Genomic DNA, 18,581 nt, shown 5'->3' on the forward strand with positions numbered 1-18,581 from the left:
CCCTTGCTAGTGATACACCAGGATCCATAGCCAGAAGAATCTGAAATGCAAAGCAAAGGCTTCAAGGCCTCATACTTTCCCTGGGATATTTTGTTCCTGTGGTCAGAATAGGAGCCCTAAAAAAAGCAAAATAGTGGCTCCCACAGCATTCTTGACCTTTTGTCCTCTAGCAGCCTTGGGAACTGTGAAGGTGGGGCATGTGGACAAGACAATGCCTTTCTCAGGTCTGCCCAAGACCAGCCCTTCTGGACACAATTGTAGTCTAGGTTTTTGCTAAAACCATTGTCACTTTTTTAAGGTGTGACCTTGGGCAACTTTTTACTTTTCTGGGCCTGTTTCCTTTTCTATAAATTGAGGGTCTCATTCTCATACTCCCCAATATTTTTATTCATTAGTTCAACAAAAAAGGACCATGCTAGCTAGATGCTGGGGATACAAAGATGGGCAAAAGAAATGCCATCTGTGTCCATGGAACTTGTAGAGGGGGAGGAAGACAAACTATCACACATCACACATCAACACCCAAATGTAACATTGCCACCAGGGGTCAGTGCTCTTAAGGAAAGGCACATGATACTATGAAAGATGAGGCAGTAGAACTCAACGCTACTTCTTTTTAGCAAGAAGTTGTACAGCCTGTTGTAGCCATGGCCTGCTTCCTCAAACTCAGGCAGATGAAATGTGGCAGCCTGAACCAAGGCTCCTAGCTTTGACATTCTTGGGCTCTGAAGAAGTTCAGCTGTGTTCACAGAGGTGAATGCAAGCCCTGTGTACCAAGCCTTCTTATTGACTTTCCTACTGATGGGCTTTGCAGTAATGATATCTGATCTCAGCCCTGAAAATAAACTTGTGTTTAGACCCCATGAAAGCCCCATGACAGAGTTTGGAACTTTTGCTGCAGAAACACTCTTCAGGGGTAGGCAATAGATCTCAACTCCATTTTCCCTTTCTATTCCCCAACAAAGTAGGCAACACTTTGAAGCCCTTCTCGCGTGTCCTGACTCCAAAGGAAATGGCTCCTACTGAACAGATGTGACTGAAGATTTTTTTAATTTAGTTCATAAAGTGATGCTACAACAGAATAATCACCATGACAACTGGCCCACACCTCAGAGACTGATTCTGATCTCCCAGGAATTCTGAAGGACCCTCTATCCTTGACAACAATCATTTGCAGCCAGGTAGCAATGGCGGTAGTCAGAGGAGCTATGATAGACCACACCCAAGCAAGGCTGCCCTCAAATAACATCTCAAGATCTTAGTTCTTATGCATTCCATCAGTCAGAAGTGAAGAAGAGGTGGAGAATCTGGATTGGGGACCAGGAAATCACTTGTATTTTGTTAGCCAATAAATTCCTAGCCAGTGTTGAATGAACTCCAAGGTATGAGTAACTTCTTCTAGGGTATCACTGTAAAAATATTTCTGGAAAAGTTTCTTTCAAAGAATAACGTTCTAACTCATTTCTGAATTGGTATCAAATGCTGCCCAACCCAAAGAAAGGGAGGTAGACTAAATCAGTGGTTCTCAGATTCTTTTGGTGAAAAGGCCATTCCTCTCATCCTTAATGGGAAACTGCCACCTGACTAAAGGGATGCTGCTTTTGATCAATGAGAAACCAAGGTGTGATAACTTAAGTGAAATATTCATTCAAATCAGGAAATACAAATCAAGAACAAGACATCACAGCCATGGGTGTGAATGAGGTTATATTGCCATTCATGCCAGAATTACCAACACTCTTAGCTCCCACCTGCATATCTACACCCTCTCTCCCCATATAGGGTCTCTCCTGCTATTTCTGGGAATTCTCAGGGCCTCCCCCTCACTGTCTGTGCTGCCGTCATCACAAGCCTGCTTTTCATTGTGTTACGATCTCTTCTAATGGGTGTGCTGGCCAGCCTCAGTCCTCAGGATACTCAAGTGGCCTTCTGGTCTGAGCAGAGTTGGAACAGGGAGGTTGTTTGTTGAAATAATTCTGCACATGTCCTGTGTGTTTAGATCCAGACTCCCACAAAATCGTTCGTGAACACACTTCCTTCAGCTTCCACCCTAAGTCCTAATTCCCCAAAGGTAGGGAATTCAAAGCTACTCAACGGCCTGATGGGAAGGGATGAGGGTGTGGACACCACACCTCTGTGTTTCTGTACAACCCACCTCCTTGCCAGAGGCTCAGATCAAACAACATCAAAAGTGCTCTCTTTTCCCTTAGCCACAAAACAGCCCCAATTCCTCCCCTGTGGCCCTGTATTGAATTTAAACAAACGGGATCATTAACCCACCAGTTCTGCAAATAGCAATACAGTTTGGGTTCAGTTAGGACATTCCATTCTACAAGGCGAGATAGCAGACATAGACCTTCCGCAGCAGATGAAGACATCTACAGATGTCTTGGAAGATTTACATTCACGATGTCTGGAGAACCATTTCCCTGTAGGTTTGTTCTGATTCCATGATCCAGGATTCAAGAGCTTTGTTCTGCTCTTACCTAGCAAAGATCTTTGAATTTGGGGTCAATCATTTAATTACTCATTTTATCCTCCAGCAAGGCTGGCTGCATAATGTGAAGACAAAAAACAAGACGCTGTTTAGGGCTATACCATTAAAAAAAAATGGGCAGCTTCAAGAAAACAGGAAAGAGCAATTAATTTGATATTTCTTGTACAAGTAGATAGCCAAGTGACAGTGCTTACTCTACTCTTGCAGCGATGTTTATAAGGTGCTGGCCCTGAACTGGAAAGCTGATATGGCCTCTAGCTTCAGGGATGGCAGAATTGTTTGATGTCAGCCCCAAGTTTGGGAACAGCTGAAAACTCAAGAGGCCTCCCTGTGTGCACTTCCTACAGTCAGCGAACGGGAGAAGGCCATTCCTGGGTCTCTGCTGCCCTCGTGGGGTGGCTGCCCTGGTGGTGCTGTGGCCACCTCACTGAACTATCTCCCTTAAACCTGTTTTTCTTCTAGACCCGTTCACTCCCACAGAGAGACTAATTTTTTTTTTTTTTTTTTTTTTTTTTTTTTACTCAAACTGTCTTCCACTGGCTTCTCCCTCAAAATCCAACTTCCAGGAGCAGTTGGTCTCTCTCAGAAAGAACATGCTCTCTGGATCACGTCACCTGACTCTTTGCCTTTCTCGTCTCCTTGACACCATAAGTGCTGTGGGGCGGCTTGATGTGGAGGCCAGATGCAAGGAATTTGAAGTCAGAGGACTTGATTTAAATTTTTGTTCTGCCATTTATTTTTAGCCAGATGTCATTGAGTAAATTATTTCATCTCCTTGGACTTCAATTTTCTTAACTTGATTTTGCAAATAATAATAAGAATTATTATATTAAGACAGAGTCTCATTCTGCCACCCAGGCTGGAGTACAGTGGTGTAATCTTGGCTCACTGCAGGCTCAACCTCCTGGGCTCAAGTAATCCTCCCACCTCACCCTCCCAAGTAGCTGGGACCACAGGCATGCACCACCATGCCTGGCTAGTTATTTTATTTTTTGTAAAGATGGGATCTCCCTATGTTGCCCAGACTGGTCGCAAATTTTGGGGCTCAAGCAATCTTTCTGCCTTGGCCTCCCAAAGGACTGGAATTACAGGCAAGAGACACTACACCCAGACCCCAAAATATTATTTAATGTATTTTTGAAAGATCTGTGGTGGATGCTTCTCTCCCACTCCTGCTTCCTTTGGTGTAGACTGAGCTCCATTAAGGCAACACTCCTCAGTGACCCCCCCACCATGGGAGGTAGAGGGGGCTGTCTGACATGGCAGACTGGGAATAGGAACTGGGCATACATACTTTCTTTCTTCCTCTTCCTCTTTTACTCTTTTGGGTGCAGATTTGAAAGAGCACATGAGCTCTTCTGCAACTCCTTAGGGGAAGGTTGAACAACTGCATTGCTTGTTGGGACGGGTGGGCTTGCTCTGGTGCAGCTTATAACTCAGTAGTGGAGTTCAGTATTCTGAACTTCTTTGCAGCTGTAGTATAAGCTCTATTCTCCAATGTTGACCATTTTCATAATAAAGATGATGTTTTGGTTTCTGTCTGCTCAGTCCTCTTATTTATATCTATATGTTTAGGGATCCTCAGTCCCACAGGTAGCAATTTCCCCTCCCCAGAGGCCATCACCAAGACCATTCATTGTGTTTTCTTCCAGAGGTATACTAAATATATAGATACACATATACTCTACTACATGTGAGTAGAGCATATTCATAATTCTGTTCAACAGCTTGCAATATATCATAGATATCTGTTTTTATTAGAACATATAGAGCTGCCTCATTCTTTTTAATGGCTACATTGCACTCAATGAACCAGTCTCCTCTCCATGTACAATGAAGATTTTCTCGATCTTTTGCTGTTTCAGAGAATTGAGCATAATGTATAAACATGCAAACTCTGGAGCCAGCCTACCCAGGGTTGAGTTCCGGTGCCACTACTACTAGCAATGTGAACTTGGGCAAGTTACTTAACCTCTCTGTGCCTCCATTTCTGTATCTAAAATGAGTAATAATTGTAACCTCACAGTGTTCTGTGAGGATTCCACGAATACATGCCACGCACTTAGAATCGTACTAAAAGTGTAATAAGCCTCAGTAAGTTCTAGCCAATTTGATTACTGCTGCAGTTCAAGTTACGCAGGCAATTTTCCATGTATTTGAGTAGGCTAAATCCTTAGAAATAGGATTATTTATAAATTCTTAGAAAATAATTTAGAATGTTGTTGGCTATTGCCAAATGGTCTTCTGTGGTAGCTGTACCAACGTGCTCTCCCACCAGTAGTGTATGTGTGTCTTGGTTCCCCCCAAGTCTTGCCCACACAGGTAGCAAACTTTTTGAATTTTGCCAGTCTTACTGATAGAAAAAATTATGTAATTTTAGTTGTAATCATTATTTCCCTTATTATGAGTGAAGTCGAGTATCTTTTCATATATTTGAGCCATTTATATATTCTTTCCTACAAATTGCCCACCCCTATCCCTTGTCCTTTCTATTGAGTTGTTCATTTTTTCCCCTGTTGATTTACAAATGATCTTTATATGTCTATAAGATGCTTTGAAAGTGTTTTCTAAGCTTGTCATTTGCCTTTTGACTTTTTAATGGTACTTTGGACTTTTAATTGTACTTTAGAAGTCAAGTTAATCTTTTCTGGTTTCTGGGATTTGTGACATACATTCAAAGGCATGCTCTACAAAAATATTTTTAAAAATTCTCCCATATTTTCTTCTAGTGCTTTTATGATTTTTTTACTGTTAAATTTTTCACGTCTGGGATTTATTTTCATATAAGAAGTGAAATATGGATCCTACTTTATTTTCATTTACATGGTTATCTAGTTATCTTACTACCACTTATTGAATAAACCAATTTCTCCCAAATGATTTCATATGCCATCTTCATCATACTCTAAATTTCCTTATATATTTTGATGTATTTCTGGTCTTTAAATTCTATTCAATTGATTTATTTATTCAGGTACCATTAACATATTGCTTTAATTAGTGATGCTTAATAAAACAAGTACTTTTAGTTAGCTACTAGGGCTAGCCTTCCCATATAACTTTAATTATTTATTTTTATACATTTTTCTGGATTTGCTGTCTTGTTTATGGTTTACATAGGAAATTTAGAGTAAGCCTGCCTGGTGAAAAATAATCTTATTGATATTTTGTTGTAGTTCACCTTTGGGAACTCATCTGATGATATTTTTAATGGGATTTTTATATGTGATTATTCATTGGGATTTTGGGGGAATTAATGTTTAATCTTTATCTTTGGTTCTCATATAATGTTGTTATGCATACCTCTTATGCTATAGGATGGAGGTAGAAATCTCCATTTGCATAGTGCTTTATACAGTAGGGACCTTGTGTTTGTGTAGAGCTCTTGGATGTATAGAATGTTTATGTATAAGATATTTCATTTAATCTTCACACTAAATATTAGTGGTAAGTGTTATCTCTGTTTTCAAGATGAAAGACTTCAGGCTTGAAAAGTTTAACAAGTTTGCCTAAATGAATGCTGCTAGTTAGTGGCAGAGTTTGGTACCTGCACCCCAATCAAATCTGAGCTTGTTTCCAAGTGCCATCACCTTTGGTGGTGTTTTTGGCTGTGAATGAGCTCTGGACTTTTAATCTTGACCTCTGGAGAAGGTGGCAGGAACAGACAAACAAATAATAAAGATGGAGGCAGCACTGTGGGGGGTTTGACTTTATTTGAAATTTTTGGTAGATTGTTCATTTGGTTGACTCCTCCCAAGTTGATTCATGATGCTGGGTGAATACTCTGTGCACTGAGCTCCGTACCACACACTTTGGAAGGGTCCAAGGAAGGCAGTCTATGCTCCCAAGGGGCTCACAGGCTGTCAGTTCAAGTGGGAGGGCCATCAATCTTTCCTCTGGCCAGGAAAAGACTGACCATTGGTCTCCAAAGATGCTGGATAGCATTGCCAGATCACATCTAAACAACTCCGACTGCAGTTTCACACAAGTGGTGGTCCAAAATTTGTAAAAAAGTGAAAGTGATGTGTGAAGATAGGGCTGAGATGAGAGGAAATGGATTCAAGCCTCATTGGAAAAGCTGAGTTAGTTTGTTACTTTAATTTGAGCATAGACAATGGGGTCAAAGTCTGCAGAATGGTTCTCAGCCAAGTGATTGCTCTTTTCTTCTGAGAGTTTGAAAGTTGTGCTGGCATAGGTAAGTGATTCCCCTGGGATGGATGAAAGCTGCAGAGGGAGAAAAAGGAGGAATGAGTGAGTCCAGTCTGGAGCAAAAGGTTGCTCTTTAGAAGCAACCTGAGCACTTTGGTCAAAGAATCACTTGCCCAGTGTCTGGAAATCAATACCACCATTCTAGCAGATAATGAAGAGTATGGAGGGGAATTCCAATGACGGTAGCCCTTCAGTGTCCCCAAAACAGTGTGGTCATCTTACCTTGGCTGGAGGATCTGAGTGAGGATCTGGGGCCTGGGGCTTGGTGTGATCTGCCATGGTGCCAGAAAGAAGAGGGACCCATCTCAGCAATGGGCCTGGGGAAATGGGAAGCCTCTCCCTTCGATCTTGGGTGAAGGGTGGGGTGGGGAGGAGGTGTTGGCAGGTGGGTGGGGGGCAGGGCGGAAGAAAAATGAAGGGATTTGAATGTTCAGTCTGCAGACAGGGTGGGCTAAGCAGGTTTTATCACACTGCACCCTCCCCTACCTCCTCCCATTACTCACTCATAGCTAATTCTAGTATCAATGGCAGAGAGAGAAGGGCTGTTCTATCCCTTGGAGACCACTTACATTTTCTGTAGCTCTTTATGATGAGGAAGATAAAGGCTATCAGCAGCAGTGTCAGTAGAACCCCAGCACAAAAGGCAAGGATTAAATGTTTTTTGCTGTTTTGGCAAAGAAAGGCAGGGGATAAACTGTTGGGCTTTTGAAGGCCTTTCCTAAAGAGTGAAACCTTTCCTGCCTATGGATGGACTCCTGAAATGGTTTTCACACTGATTAATGAACTTTCACCCAGTGGTTTTCAGCTTTTGCTTTTGAGTTTCACATCCATTTGAGGCCTCAGAGGAAGCTGTGGCCTCTTCCTCTCCCCCTCCCTCAACCCACACAATGTTCATAATTCCCCACCCAGCAAATTTTACCTATAAGCTTAGGGGATCCATGGATCTCTTGAAGCTTAGGGGATGCCAAATTAAGAGCCATACTCCTGAGATCACAAACTGACTTTATTCTTTTACTGTTTCTAGTCCTTTCTCCCCAGTCTCCCTGCCCAAATCCCCAAGCCGAGGCTGTCAACACAACATCAAATCCCACGTGGTACAAGATGAAACAGATAGGAGAATGCTCATTTACTTGTGGTGGTTAGAGAGACAGGGTGCAGGGCTAGTTGTTGGGGCTGCTGTGGAGAGAGTGCCTTGTCTTTCTACAAGAAAACACAAAAGGAATTAGTGTATCTGTCACTTTTCATGATACCCTTCCAGCTTAAGTGTCCCCAGGTGCCCCATTCTACCCAAGCAACCAGTGGAAATTAAGGATGGGGCTGCAGTTCTTACAAAAATGAGAGAACATTGTTTTTTAGATTCCAAGTACTTTTAAATGAAAAATAGAACTTAAAAATCAACTACATACATGAAATACAAGCCTAGTGTTCCTTTGATTAAAAAAAAAAATCTCATATGTTGCCCTCCTCAAAGATTTTAATAGGAACTCCTGAAGAGATATGCTCCCTCTGGCCTAAGGAAAGCATCTCCCAGCTAGGGAGAAACAACAAATGCTTCCCAAAGTCCTTGGGGAATTTGACCTTGAAACTGCTGCCCTTTTATGTTTGCCCTTTTTGCAGAGCAGCTATTAGCAGTGCCTAGCCAAAAACAGCCACAGTGGTTTTCCCAATGCCTACACCACAAATAGGGGAGCAGGACCCACCTAGTTTGATATTGAGCAGAGACACCCTTTACTCAGATTTGGAGGGCCAGGCAGGTCTCTGTGGTTCCCCCTTTCACCCCTCCTGGCATTAGATTCTGTGTCCTGGTAAAACTGGATTCTTCCAATTTCAGAAATGCACTAGCTAGTGCCTTTCCATTACAGCCCTTCAGCACAATTTCTAGTTATTTTAACTCAGACGTTTGGCAGGTAATTATTCCTGTCGTAAACTCACCAGTGTCGGGTTTACATGTGGAGCCATTTCCTCCCATGCTGTCATCCCCTGAGAATAAAACAAGGTATCTCTTAGAAAGCTTGGAAGGGAGAGCCGGCTTAAGGGCCAGCTCTGAGACTGTGATTGTCATATAAGAGTAGTAACAATGAGAGGCAATTTGTGGGTGTTCTAGTGCCATCAGTGGTCACAGATCACTCATCAGTGGTTAACAATTCTGGTGTTGTTTCTGCAGCTCAGCAGCCAGCCTTCAGGTTTGCAGGTCCAGAAATTTGAACTTATCAGGACACCAAGAAATGACTGATTTCTCCAGAACTGATTCCCACCAACCAACTCACAGGAGACTGATGTATAAGCCGAAATAACATAAGGTACATGTTGGTGCAATCAGTGAATTTTGCCTATCAGGGGAACATATAAGAATGCCAATGAAAATCATAAATTTGCTTGGTAAGCACTGAACTGAAGTAAGTATGAGAGAAGATGAATGGATGATTTTTATAATGACTGCCAACTGGGTCTGATGTATCAATCTTACTCTTCCCTGGCATTGCTACATAAACTTTGACAAACTTGCTCTTGGAGACCCTTACTCTAGACCTCATTAGACACTTCTAATCTGTTCACGTATTATCTTCTCAAGTTTGCCAATATTCTTGTTTAGGCTTTATATCAAAATGTATAAAATATCTAAAGGCAGGAAAGTGAAATCACCCAAACTCCTACTACTCATTAATGTTTTTAGTGTCTTTCCTTTTAGTCAGACTTCCATGCATTTTTTAAAAAGCTACTTGAGATATTTCTTTTTATAAGAGGTTATATCTTCCTTTTACACTCAGCATTTTACCATACACATTCTTCTATGTCACTAAAAACTTTTTATAACATTTTTAGTGGTGATAGGTCTTTCCATTATAGCTATGTACTATAACTTGCTTAACAAATTCCCCACTTACTGATAGAATTGTTTCCATTTTTATTTAAATCAATAACAATGAAAGAGATATTTTTGTGCATAAAACATTGTATGCATCCCTGATTTTTTTTTTTTAGGAGGCCAAAATTTTACTTTGTATTTAGGCAAACTCATGGGAAAATGTTTTGGCTTTGTTATTTCTTCTATATTTTAAGGTCATTTCTTTAAACAAATGTCATCAATTATTTATTGTTTTATTGTTCAGCTCTCAAAAGTTAACTTCCAAGTCCTTGGACCTGTGGGAGGGTTGGGAGAAGGACACCTCATCGCCCTGTACCTGTTACAATAGCAGCAACAACAACATTACCAAGTACCTTACAATTCACCAAACATTTTTAGATCATGCAATGTCAGATAAGAAAAGGGCCAACGGGAAAATGTGTTGAGGAATCTGAGCCATGAGAATAGGAGGCCCACAGTCCGCAGCAGAATCGGCAGTGGTAATTTTTCTCACACTTTTTGCTCCTTTTCTAACTTGTAAGTCAGTGGTGCTCTTTGCAGACCATCATAAAATATTGACATAATATTTTTAAAATATTGAAATATATGCTGGTGCTAAACAGAGTATGAGCTTACACTAGGCTTTGCCACTGGAGAGGTGGAAGAAGATAGGATCATAGGTCTCTGTAAAATCCTGAAATTCACAGTAGCAGTTCTGAATTTACAAAAATGTTACCATAGCCGCTGTGAAAACATTAGGCCACCCCACCCTAACTTTCACATAAATGGACAAAATCATCGCACAATACCACAGGGAAATAGCTACTCACAAATCCAGGCCAAGAAAAGCAGGAAATATATTTCCCTTTCAGCACAACCCAAACAGTTGGCAGAAGCATAAATTAAAATAGAAGCGGTGCTATATATACTTTTTCACGTTTCATCCAGCACTGGAGAATCTTACTGATAGCGTAAAATCCATCAACTTAATAGAACCATTCAAATACAACCCTTCCTGCACCAAAGAAAACAAGTGATAGAAACCACTAACAATTAGACGACACTTTCTTTTGGTGAGTGATTATTTAATCTAGATTAAAAGCATGTGGTAAATGCATTTACCTTTCAAGAAAAAGTCCGGTCATAGCACGACGCAGTCGTCTAAGACTGAGCATTTCACTTGCTTCCGTTACGGCTTCTATGTTTCAAAAATGACGAAATAAAGATTACTGCCCCTGCCACTGCCAGCATCACATTGCGTGTAGCAAAGATCTTACTAAACTCAAGGGTAGGCTTCCTCTTTGAGGTCAACATTATGATTTATTTATTTTATTTTTTGAGACGGAGTCTCGCTCTGTGGCCCAGGCTGGAGTGCAGTGGCGCGATCTCGGCTCACTGCAAGCTCCGCCTCCTGGGTTCACGCCATTCTCCTGCCTCAGTTTCCCGAGTAGCTGGGACTACAGGCGCCCGCCACCACGCCCGGCTAATTTTTTGTATTTTGTTTAGTAGAGACGGGGTTTCACCGTGTTAGCCAGGATGGTCTTGATCTCCTGACCTCGTGATCCGCCCGCCTCGGCCTCCCAAAGTGCTGGGATTACAGGCCTGAGTCACCATGCCCAGCCCAACATTATGATTTTTTAATCTTTCTTTTGTACCTTTTCTTTGTGTCTGACACATGAATGACAGAACATAAGGAGGCAAGACAGGTTTCTTGCTAATTAAATATTTATTAAGTGTTTACTTTAACCACTGTGCCAGATTTACTGTGGAGGTTGCATCAGTATGACATTGTCATCAAAAACCTTATAATCTCATCTCTTCTAACCAGGGAGATGAGGCTGATAATGAAAAATGAAGAGCAAACAGTGCTAAGAGTTAAGTACTAGCTGTGCAGACTTCAAATGTGTTAAGAGTGTTAAGATCCCTTCAAAGGGAAGGCGAATCATTTCTTTATAAATATTTATTTGTAAAATAATATTAATAAATATACTCATTAAGTAAATGCTATAGGCCATACAGTGAGCTAGTATTATAGGTTTTTTTTTCTTTTTTTTCTTTCTTTTTTTTTTTTGAGGCAGAATTTCATGCTTGTTGCCCAGGCTAGAGTGCAATGTTGCAACCTTGGCTCACTGCAATCTCCACCTCCTGGGCTCAAGCAATTCTCCTGCCTCAGCCTCCCAAGTAGCTGGGATTACAGGCATGCGCAACCATGCCCGGCTAATTTTGTACTTTTAGTAGAGACGGGTTTCACCATATTGGTCAGGATGGTCTTGAACTCCTGACCTCAGGTGATCCGCCTGCCTTGGCCTCGCAAAGTGCTGGAATTACAGACGTGAGCCACTGTGCCTGACCAGGTTATATAGGTTTAATAACTGACCAGATTATTACAGGTTTTTCGGAGAGCAAAGCAGAAAAGTTCCTTGCCTCACAGACTCTACCACATAATTGAGAAGAGAAATGAAAAACAAGTAAATGATAAGTCAATGACACATTGTATTAAGGGCCTTGAGGGAAAAAAAAAGAGTGCTAGCTAGACAGAATACACTGGGAGAATGTCTTCAGAGAAGTTGGAGGACTGGGGAAGGCTTCTCTAAGGAGTGCACATTTCCACTTAGAGAACTCGAAGATGAGAAGGAGCTAGCCAGGCACAGAGTCTGGGGAAGAGGTTTCCACGTGGAGAAGAGTAACTCACAGCTGGCAGAGCTGGAGAAATCAGGCAAGGAAGTATTCAGGTAAACCTTGAGCGCGGATAGGCTTTGGATGGATGGAGGGAGAAAGGGCTGTGGGAGGGGTGCCCTAGGCCCAGGGTTGGTTGCTGAAATTCAAGTGATGTACTTCTGGGATATTAGCACAGTTCAAGAATGGAACATTTTGGCTGGGTGTGGTGGTTGATGCCTGTAATCCAGCACTTTGGGGGGCTGAGGCAGGAGGATCCTTTGCGCCCAGGAGTTTGAGGCTACAGTGAGTCACGATCATGCCATTGCACTATTAGCCTGAGTGACAGAGTGCTTAAATAAATAAATAAATAAATAGGGAGGGGCATTTGGAGAGGGTGGGAGATGAAAAATAGTTGACTTAGATGGATTGCAGCCAGATGGTGGGGAGCTTTAAGTCCAAGCAAGATGTATTTGAAATATTTAAAAAATAAACACTAAATATTTTTGATTGAGATATAACATGATAAACATAGCCTTTATGACAGATTGTACCATATCATATAAGATAAATTGTGGGTAGAGACAAAGAAGCTAGATGGTATGGTGATATTCTGGGTATTGTGTAGTAAGGGTATAGGCTGAAACCACAGGGATCATAAAATTGGAGGACATATAACTTGGGACCTGGATATGGGGAATAAAACAGTAGGACGAGTCAATGATTACTTCAAGTTTTTGAACCTCAGTTGCTGAGATAATTCATTTCTTCATTCACTTACTCCAAAACATTTATTGAACATTTACTATGTGCTGTGTACCATTCTAAGCTTTAAGGATATTATGACGAGCGTGAGGGGCTGCCTTCATGGAACTTTCAGACTAGTAAAGGAGGCCCTTACCACACAAAGAAATGGTAAATTGTGATTGTTAAGTGTGCTGTGAAGGATCAGGACCCTGTGCCATGGATGCCTACAACAGAGGGGAAGAGGACCAGGGAAGCCTTCCTAGAGCCAAAAAACATAACAAAATGACCCAACACTTAAGCTGAAATCTGAAATGTGAGTTGCAGTTCCACTAGAACAAGAGGAAGGGAAAGTTCAGAGGGAACAGAACATTTAAAAATCCTGTGCCAGAAGGAAGGTAGGAAGTTGAAGGGCAAAAAAAAAAGACTAGTTTGACAAAAGCTGAAAGAGGAAGTATGTGAGGTGGCACTGGGTTGTGGGCAGAGGGTGGAGCATGATGAGAATGAGGTTGAATAGGCAGGAAGGGGCCAGTCCATCACAACTTTTGTCTTTAAGAGAAGTGGGTTTATCTGTACTAAAGATATTTAAGCAAGGGTGACATGATCAGGTTTGCATTACGGAACAATCACTAAAACTGGAGCAAACAGATTGGAAGTTAGCCAGAATAGATATGAATAGACCGGCTGAGAGATTACTGCAGTGATACAGTTGAGGAGGGTAATAGTAATGTGGACTAGGATGGTAGCACTAGAGATGAAGAGATATATATGGATTTGGGAGATATTTAGGAAGGTGGCAGCAAAAACAAGGGGGGATAAAAGATTAGACAATGATCAAAGACACAACCAAAGGGCAAGAAGGAGGAAGAGGAGCCACAGAAGGAAACAGCGGTATTTCAAGACTTAGAGGGAGGATTAACTAATTAATCAGACATTTAGTTAGCACCTATGCAAACACCCTGTCAAGCTCTGGAGGTTCAATAATGAGTAAGACAACAGTTCTTGACTTGCGGGATCTGTCCGTTGCAGAGAGACAGATATCTTCATTCATCTACAAAAGCATGTTCCAGACTGGCCAGTCACATAAATAAGCATAATGAAATATTGTAGATGTGAGACATCTGTACAGGATAGAGTGAGATGCAATGAACAAAGAGGTCAGGCTACACGATAAGGAGGGAGGATAGGTGTCAAGAAAAGCCTCATAGAGGAGACAATGTGTGAGTTGCACCTTGAAAGATGAATAATTTTCTAGGCAGAGCGAGGGAGGAAGTGTATTCCAGGTAGAGGGACAGGGTAAACAAGGGCATGCTTTGGCACGATGGTTGAGTTTAGGGAAATGCAAGTATTTCACCATAGGTGGTGCTATGGGGAATGAGGATAGGATAAGGGTGGGTAATGGAAGAGGAAAGGCTGGAGAGGATAGATAAAACCAGGTAATGGCGGGCCCTAAACATATTTTACCCGTATAGGCAATGGAAAGACTGCTGAAGAGGACTAACACAAGCACATTTGGGTTTAGGCAACAGAGTGTAGGGGGGACTGGTGAGGTGCCAGACAGTGGGTGAAGAATCCTTTGGTGTTGCAGAGTTCCAAGTGAGAAACTAGGATGATCTGAATAGCGGCAATGGCCATGGGGAAGAGGTAGAGCAGATAGGTGATGAGTCTAGTCATTTATTAGGTGTGAGAGGAAAGTAAGAGAGAGAGGGGATGTGGCAATAACTAGGTTTCCTGCGTTGTATCCATCAACTAATGTTGATAATATAAAATAAGGGGTTATAGGATTGGGAAAAAATAATGAGTTTAATTTTGGACACATTGGGTTTGGGGTGCCTGTGGAACATTTAGGTAAAGATGTTGAGAGAGCAGTTGGATGCACAGATCTGGGGCTCACAAAAGAGATTTAGATTTGTGTGGTAGACAGTACTAGTTCTCACCAATAACCAGTTCTCCTCTCCTTCTTGTGTGGAGCCTTCCTTGTGGTTGGGTAATGTCATGTGACAAGTTCTGGCCAGTGGGTAGTGAATGAAGTGATGCATGTCTCATTTAGCCAAAGCATTTAATTGCTAATGCAAAACCTGCTCTGACCCCCTCCCACAACAATGGAGATTTTATGATGGGAAGGTGAAGGTAAGAGTTCTAACCCTGGATCACTGAGTCAACATATGGAGGACAGTTTCTCTGCGGAGTCACTTGGACCCGCAGTAGACTCTATATGAGCAAAAAGTAAACTTTTCCGTATTGAGCTACTGAGATTTTGGGTAGATCTTTTCTTTTCTTTTCTTTTCTTTTCTTTTTTTTTAAGACAGGTCTTACTATGTTGCCCAAGCTGGTCTTGAACTCCTGAGCTCAAGCTGTCCTCTCACTTCAGCCTCCCTAATAGCTGGGATCATTGCACCTGACACGTGCAATGTCACACACCTATGATCCCAGCTATTGTCTCATCTCACTGAACCTAATCTATCTTTCCAAATACAATTTGAGGTATAGATTAGGAAGTCAACAGCATACTCATGATAGTAGAAGCCATGGGAATGGATAAGGTAATCCACGTACAGTATGTATTACAGAATGAGAATAAAATTCCTAGGATAGAACTCTGAGGAGCACCAAGATTTAAGAGGGAGGCAGAAAAAGTAGAGTCAGTTAAGGAAATTGAGAAGAAATGGTGACAGCAGAAATAGCATAAACATATGTGATTAGGAGCCAGAGGAGGAAAGAAAGGAAGGAAAAGCTGTGGCCACCTGTGCCAAATGCTGCTGAAAGAGAGAGGCCAATTAACATGAGGACTGGAAAGAGTTGACTGGATTTGGCAATTAAGAGATCATAATCTCTTTTGCTTAAGTAGCCTGGGGTTTGGTAGTAGTAGGAAATTTACCTTCAATGGGCTGATGAGTAATGGAAATTCCCAGGTGTATAGCAGATTAGGTATGTAAGGAAATCCTCTTGTTAAAAAACATAACACTTGTTGGATAAAATATTTTAAACACCATAATTTAGAAGCACATGGCTAAAGTAGATGTGGGAAATAAGAAAGAAAGTTGATTGAGACCTGAAATGGGTGTTTGCTCTGGATATAGCTACCAATTTTTGGTGACCTGAAGGTTGGGTTTAAAGGCCATGTGTGCAAGGTTAGGAAACCAAGTCTAGAGCCTGCACAAAGGTGGCGATTTGGATTGTACCCTCTGAAAAGGGACTCCTGGTGGGTGAACGAGGAAAAAAAAATCCATGCCACAGATGGAGATGGTGGAGACCTTTGCTGTATTAGTTTTCTATTGCTGCCTAACATATCACACATTTAGAGGCTTAAAACAATACACATTTATCTTATAGTTTCTATGGGTTAAAAGCTTGGACATGTTTTATCAAGGTTCTCTGCTTCAAGGTCTCACCAGGCTGTAATCCAGGTATTGGCTGGGGTTGTGTTCTTATCAGAGGCTTGACTAGGAGAAGATATACTTCCAAATTCCCTCTGGTTGTTGGATGAACTCATTTCCTTGTGACTTACATGACTGAGGGCCCTGGCTTCTTACTGGTTGTCAGCTGGAGTCTGTTTGCAGGTCCTAGAGGCTGTCTACAGTTCCCTGCTTTGTGGTTCTCTCCACAGGCAGTTCACAACATGGCAGTTTGAATGCCACGGAAGAGTCTCTCCAGCCTGTTAAGACAAAGTTGTATATAACGTAATGTCATGATGAAGTGACAGCCTGTCACCTTTGCCATATTCTGTTGATTAGATGCAAGTCATAGATTCCACCCACATTCAGGGGAGGGAGGATTATACTTGCAGTAACACAAGGGAGCAGAGATCATGGGGCATTGTAGAATTCTGCCTGTCATACTTGCTTATCTCAAGCTTGGCTCTGGATAGAAGGGGACAAAAAGAAAAACAAAACAAAATACGCTTTCCTTGGACATTCCTAACCACAAACCTAACTTTAGGAGGTTTTAGGCCAGACTTTGTACTGTCTGTGGACCTCAAAATTCCAAGTTTAAATTGGTTGTTTAAGTTGGACGCTGGGAGAAGAAAATGCAAGTTATCTGTAGAAGAATGCCTCTTCGACCAGGTGTCAAAGACTTCCACAGACACATTTCCAATAAATATAAGCTAACAACAAGACAAATCACAAAAACACAAAAAGTAATCAAGCCATCATGAAAGAGACAGCAGAAATAACAAACCACAAATGTTAGAGACAGAGACCTGCAAAGGCTGTAGGTATAAGAATGATCAGATCCAAAACAAAAGTATGCTTAATATTTTTAAGTAAATAAAGTGGATATTGAAAGTGTAATGAAGGAACAAAAAAGTACTAAAATAATCAGGCAAATTTGCAAAGAAATAAGTAGAATGTAAAGATATTAAACCTATCATTGAAATTAGAAATTGCTGTGTTTGGATGTGTCCCCTTCAAAATTCATGTTGAAACTTAATCGCACTATGATGGTTTTGAGAGGGAAAGCCTTTTGGTAGATGATTAAGTCATGAGGACCTTGTCCCCTGAATGGATTTAGCATCCTTACAAAATGGCTTAAGGTTGAAAAGAGTCCTCTCTTGCCCTTCTGTCCCTTCTGCCATGTGAGGACACAGTATGCCTTCCCACCAGAAGGTATAGAAGCAAGGTGCCATCTCAGAAGCAGAGAGCAGTCCTCACCAGATACCAATCTGGCTGCCACCTTGATCTTGGGCTTTCCAGCTCCCAGAATTGTGAAAAATTAATTGTATTTTCTTTATAAATTATCCAGTCTCAGGTACTCTGTCATAGAAGCATAAATGGACTAAGATAGAAATTCAATAGTGGGGATAAATAACAAGTTTAAAACATTTGAAGAGAAAAATAGTGGACAAGAAATATAACACAGACAACAATATAAAACATAAAAGAGAGATTAAAATATTAAAATTTCTAGAGTGATCATTATAACAGAAATAGAGTAACTCAAACTATTAGAGAAAAAAAACAATTGGAATTAAATTAGTCAATCCAAAACAATGAATAGCAAAAACCAGAATAGGCCACAAAACAGAAAATATAAAATATATTAGTGGGAATGAATCAGAATAGAACAGCAATTGCTAATTACGATAAATGAAAATGGACTATACTCTTTAGTTAAAAGTCAAAGATTGCCAGATTGAATAAAAAATCTGCTATATACTGTTTGAAAATATGTATCTAGAACTTAAACAGCCATAAAGGTTGAAAAAAGGATGAAAAGTTACACCAGGAAAATGTTAACAAGATAGCTGGTATATTCATATCAGGCAAAATATACCTTAACGTAGACACTATTCGTTAAAAAAAGAGATCATCATTACATGCTGATAAAAGCTTAACTCAGTGAGAAGAGATAACAATTCTAAACTTATTTGCTTCTAGTTACCTAAACTATAAATTTATAAAGTAAAATTGACAGAACTATAAAAAAAGCCCCAAAACAAACAAACAAAAAATACAAACTTAACAGATCCACTGCCAAAGTAGGAAATTTAGTTTACATTTCTCAGTATTTGGTAGATTAAGCAGACAAAATGTTGTAAGTATATAAATTTGTGTAATACAGTCAGTAAGATTAATCTAATAAACATATATAAAACCCTGCATATGTTATCTGGAGAGTACAGATTTTTTT

At 40.9% G+C, this 18,581-nt stretch overlaps 2 protein-coding genes across 8 annotated transcripts in view; one reads left to right on the forward strand and one right to left on the reverse strand.

Annotated features, from left to right (window-relative positions):
- Window positions 1-4,038, forward strand: part of LOC100980598 (adenosine receptor A3) — an 83,436-nt gene extending 79,398 nt beyond the window's left edge. For all 3 annotated transcript variants that reach the window (XM_008963023.3, XM_055102801.2, XM_003810684.5), the window contains one exon: window positions 966-4,038. In XM_008963023.3, coding sequence (XP_008961271.1) covers window positions 966-1,036 — 71 coding nt within the window. In that variant the 3' untranslated portion in view covers window positions 1,037-4,038. The remainder of the gene's footprint in view (window positions 1-965) is intronic.
- Window positions 4,039-6,191: 2,153 nt separating this feature from the next.
- Window positions 6,192-18,192, reverse strand: C1H1orf162 (chromosome 1 C1orf162 homolog). 5 transcript variants are annotated; one of them, XM_063606440.1, is made up of 7 exons: window positions 16,459-18,192; window positions 10,674-10,749; window positions 8,639-8,686; window positions 7,837-7,906; window positions 7,276-7,370; window positions 6,929-6,978; window positions 6,192-6,721 (listed from the first exon to the last, which is right to left on the reverse strand). In XM_063606440.1, the coding sequence occupies exons 3-7, from the start codon at window positions 8,673-8,675 to the stop codon at window positions 6,581-6,583; spliced, it is 393 nt and encodes a 130-aa protein (XP_063462510.1). In that variant the 5' UTR covers window positions 8,676-8,686; window positions 10,674-10,749; window positions 16,459-18,192; the 3' UTR covers window positions 6,192-6,580. The 5 variants fall into 5 exon arrangements, with proteins under 5 accessions (XP_063462510.1, XP_008961267.1, XP_034789454.1 ...); XM_008963019.5 differs by having other exon boundaries at window positions 6,929-7,053; XM_034933563.3 differs by lacking the exon at window positions 7,276-7,370 and having other exon boundaries at window positions 6,929-7,053.
- Between the last annotated feature and the right edge of the window lie 389 nt (window positions 18,193-18,581).

Source organism: Pan paniscus, chromosome 1 (assembly GCF_029289425.2).
Source record: "Pan paniscus chromosome 1, NHGRI_mPanPan1-v2.0_pri, whole genome shotgun sequence".
NCBI classification, from domain to species: Eukaryota; Metazoa; Chordata; class Mammalia; order Primates; family Hominidae; genus Pan; species Pan paniscus.

Coding starts and splice junctions, on each gene's coding strand:
- C1H1orf162 (XM_008963019.5), bottom strand. CDS start 8,675: ATGGGAGGAAATGGCTCCACATGTAAACCCGACACTG. Junction 7,054..7,275: donor CATAAAGAGCTACAGAAAAT/GTAAGTGGTCTC, acceptor CCTTCACCCAAG/ATCGAAGGGAGAGGCTTCCC. Junction 6,722..6,928: donor ACTCAGATCCTCCAGCCAAG/GTAAGATGACCA, acceptor CTCCCTCTGCAG/CTTTCATCCATCCCAGGGGA.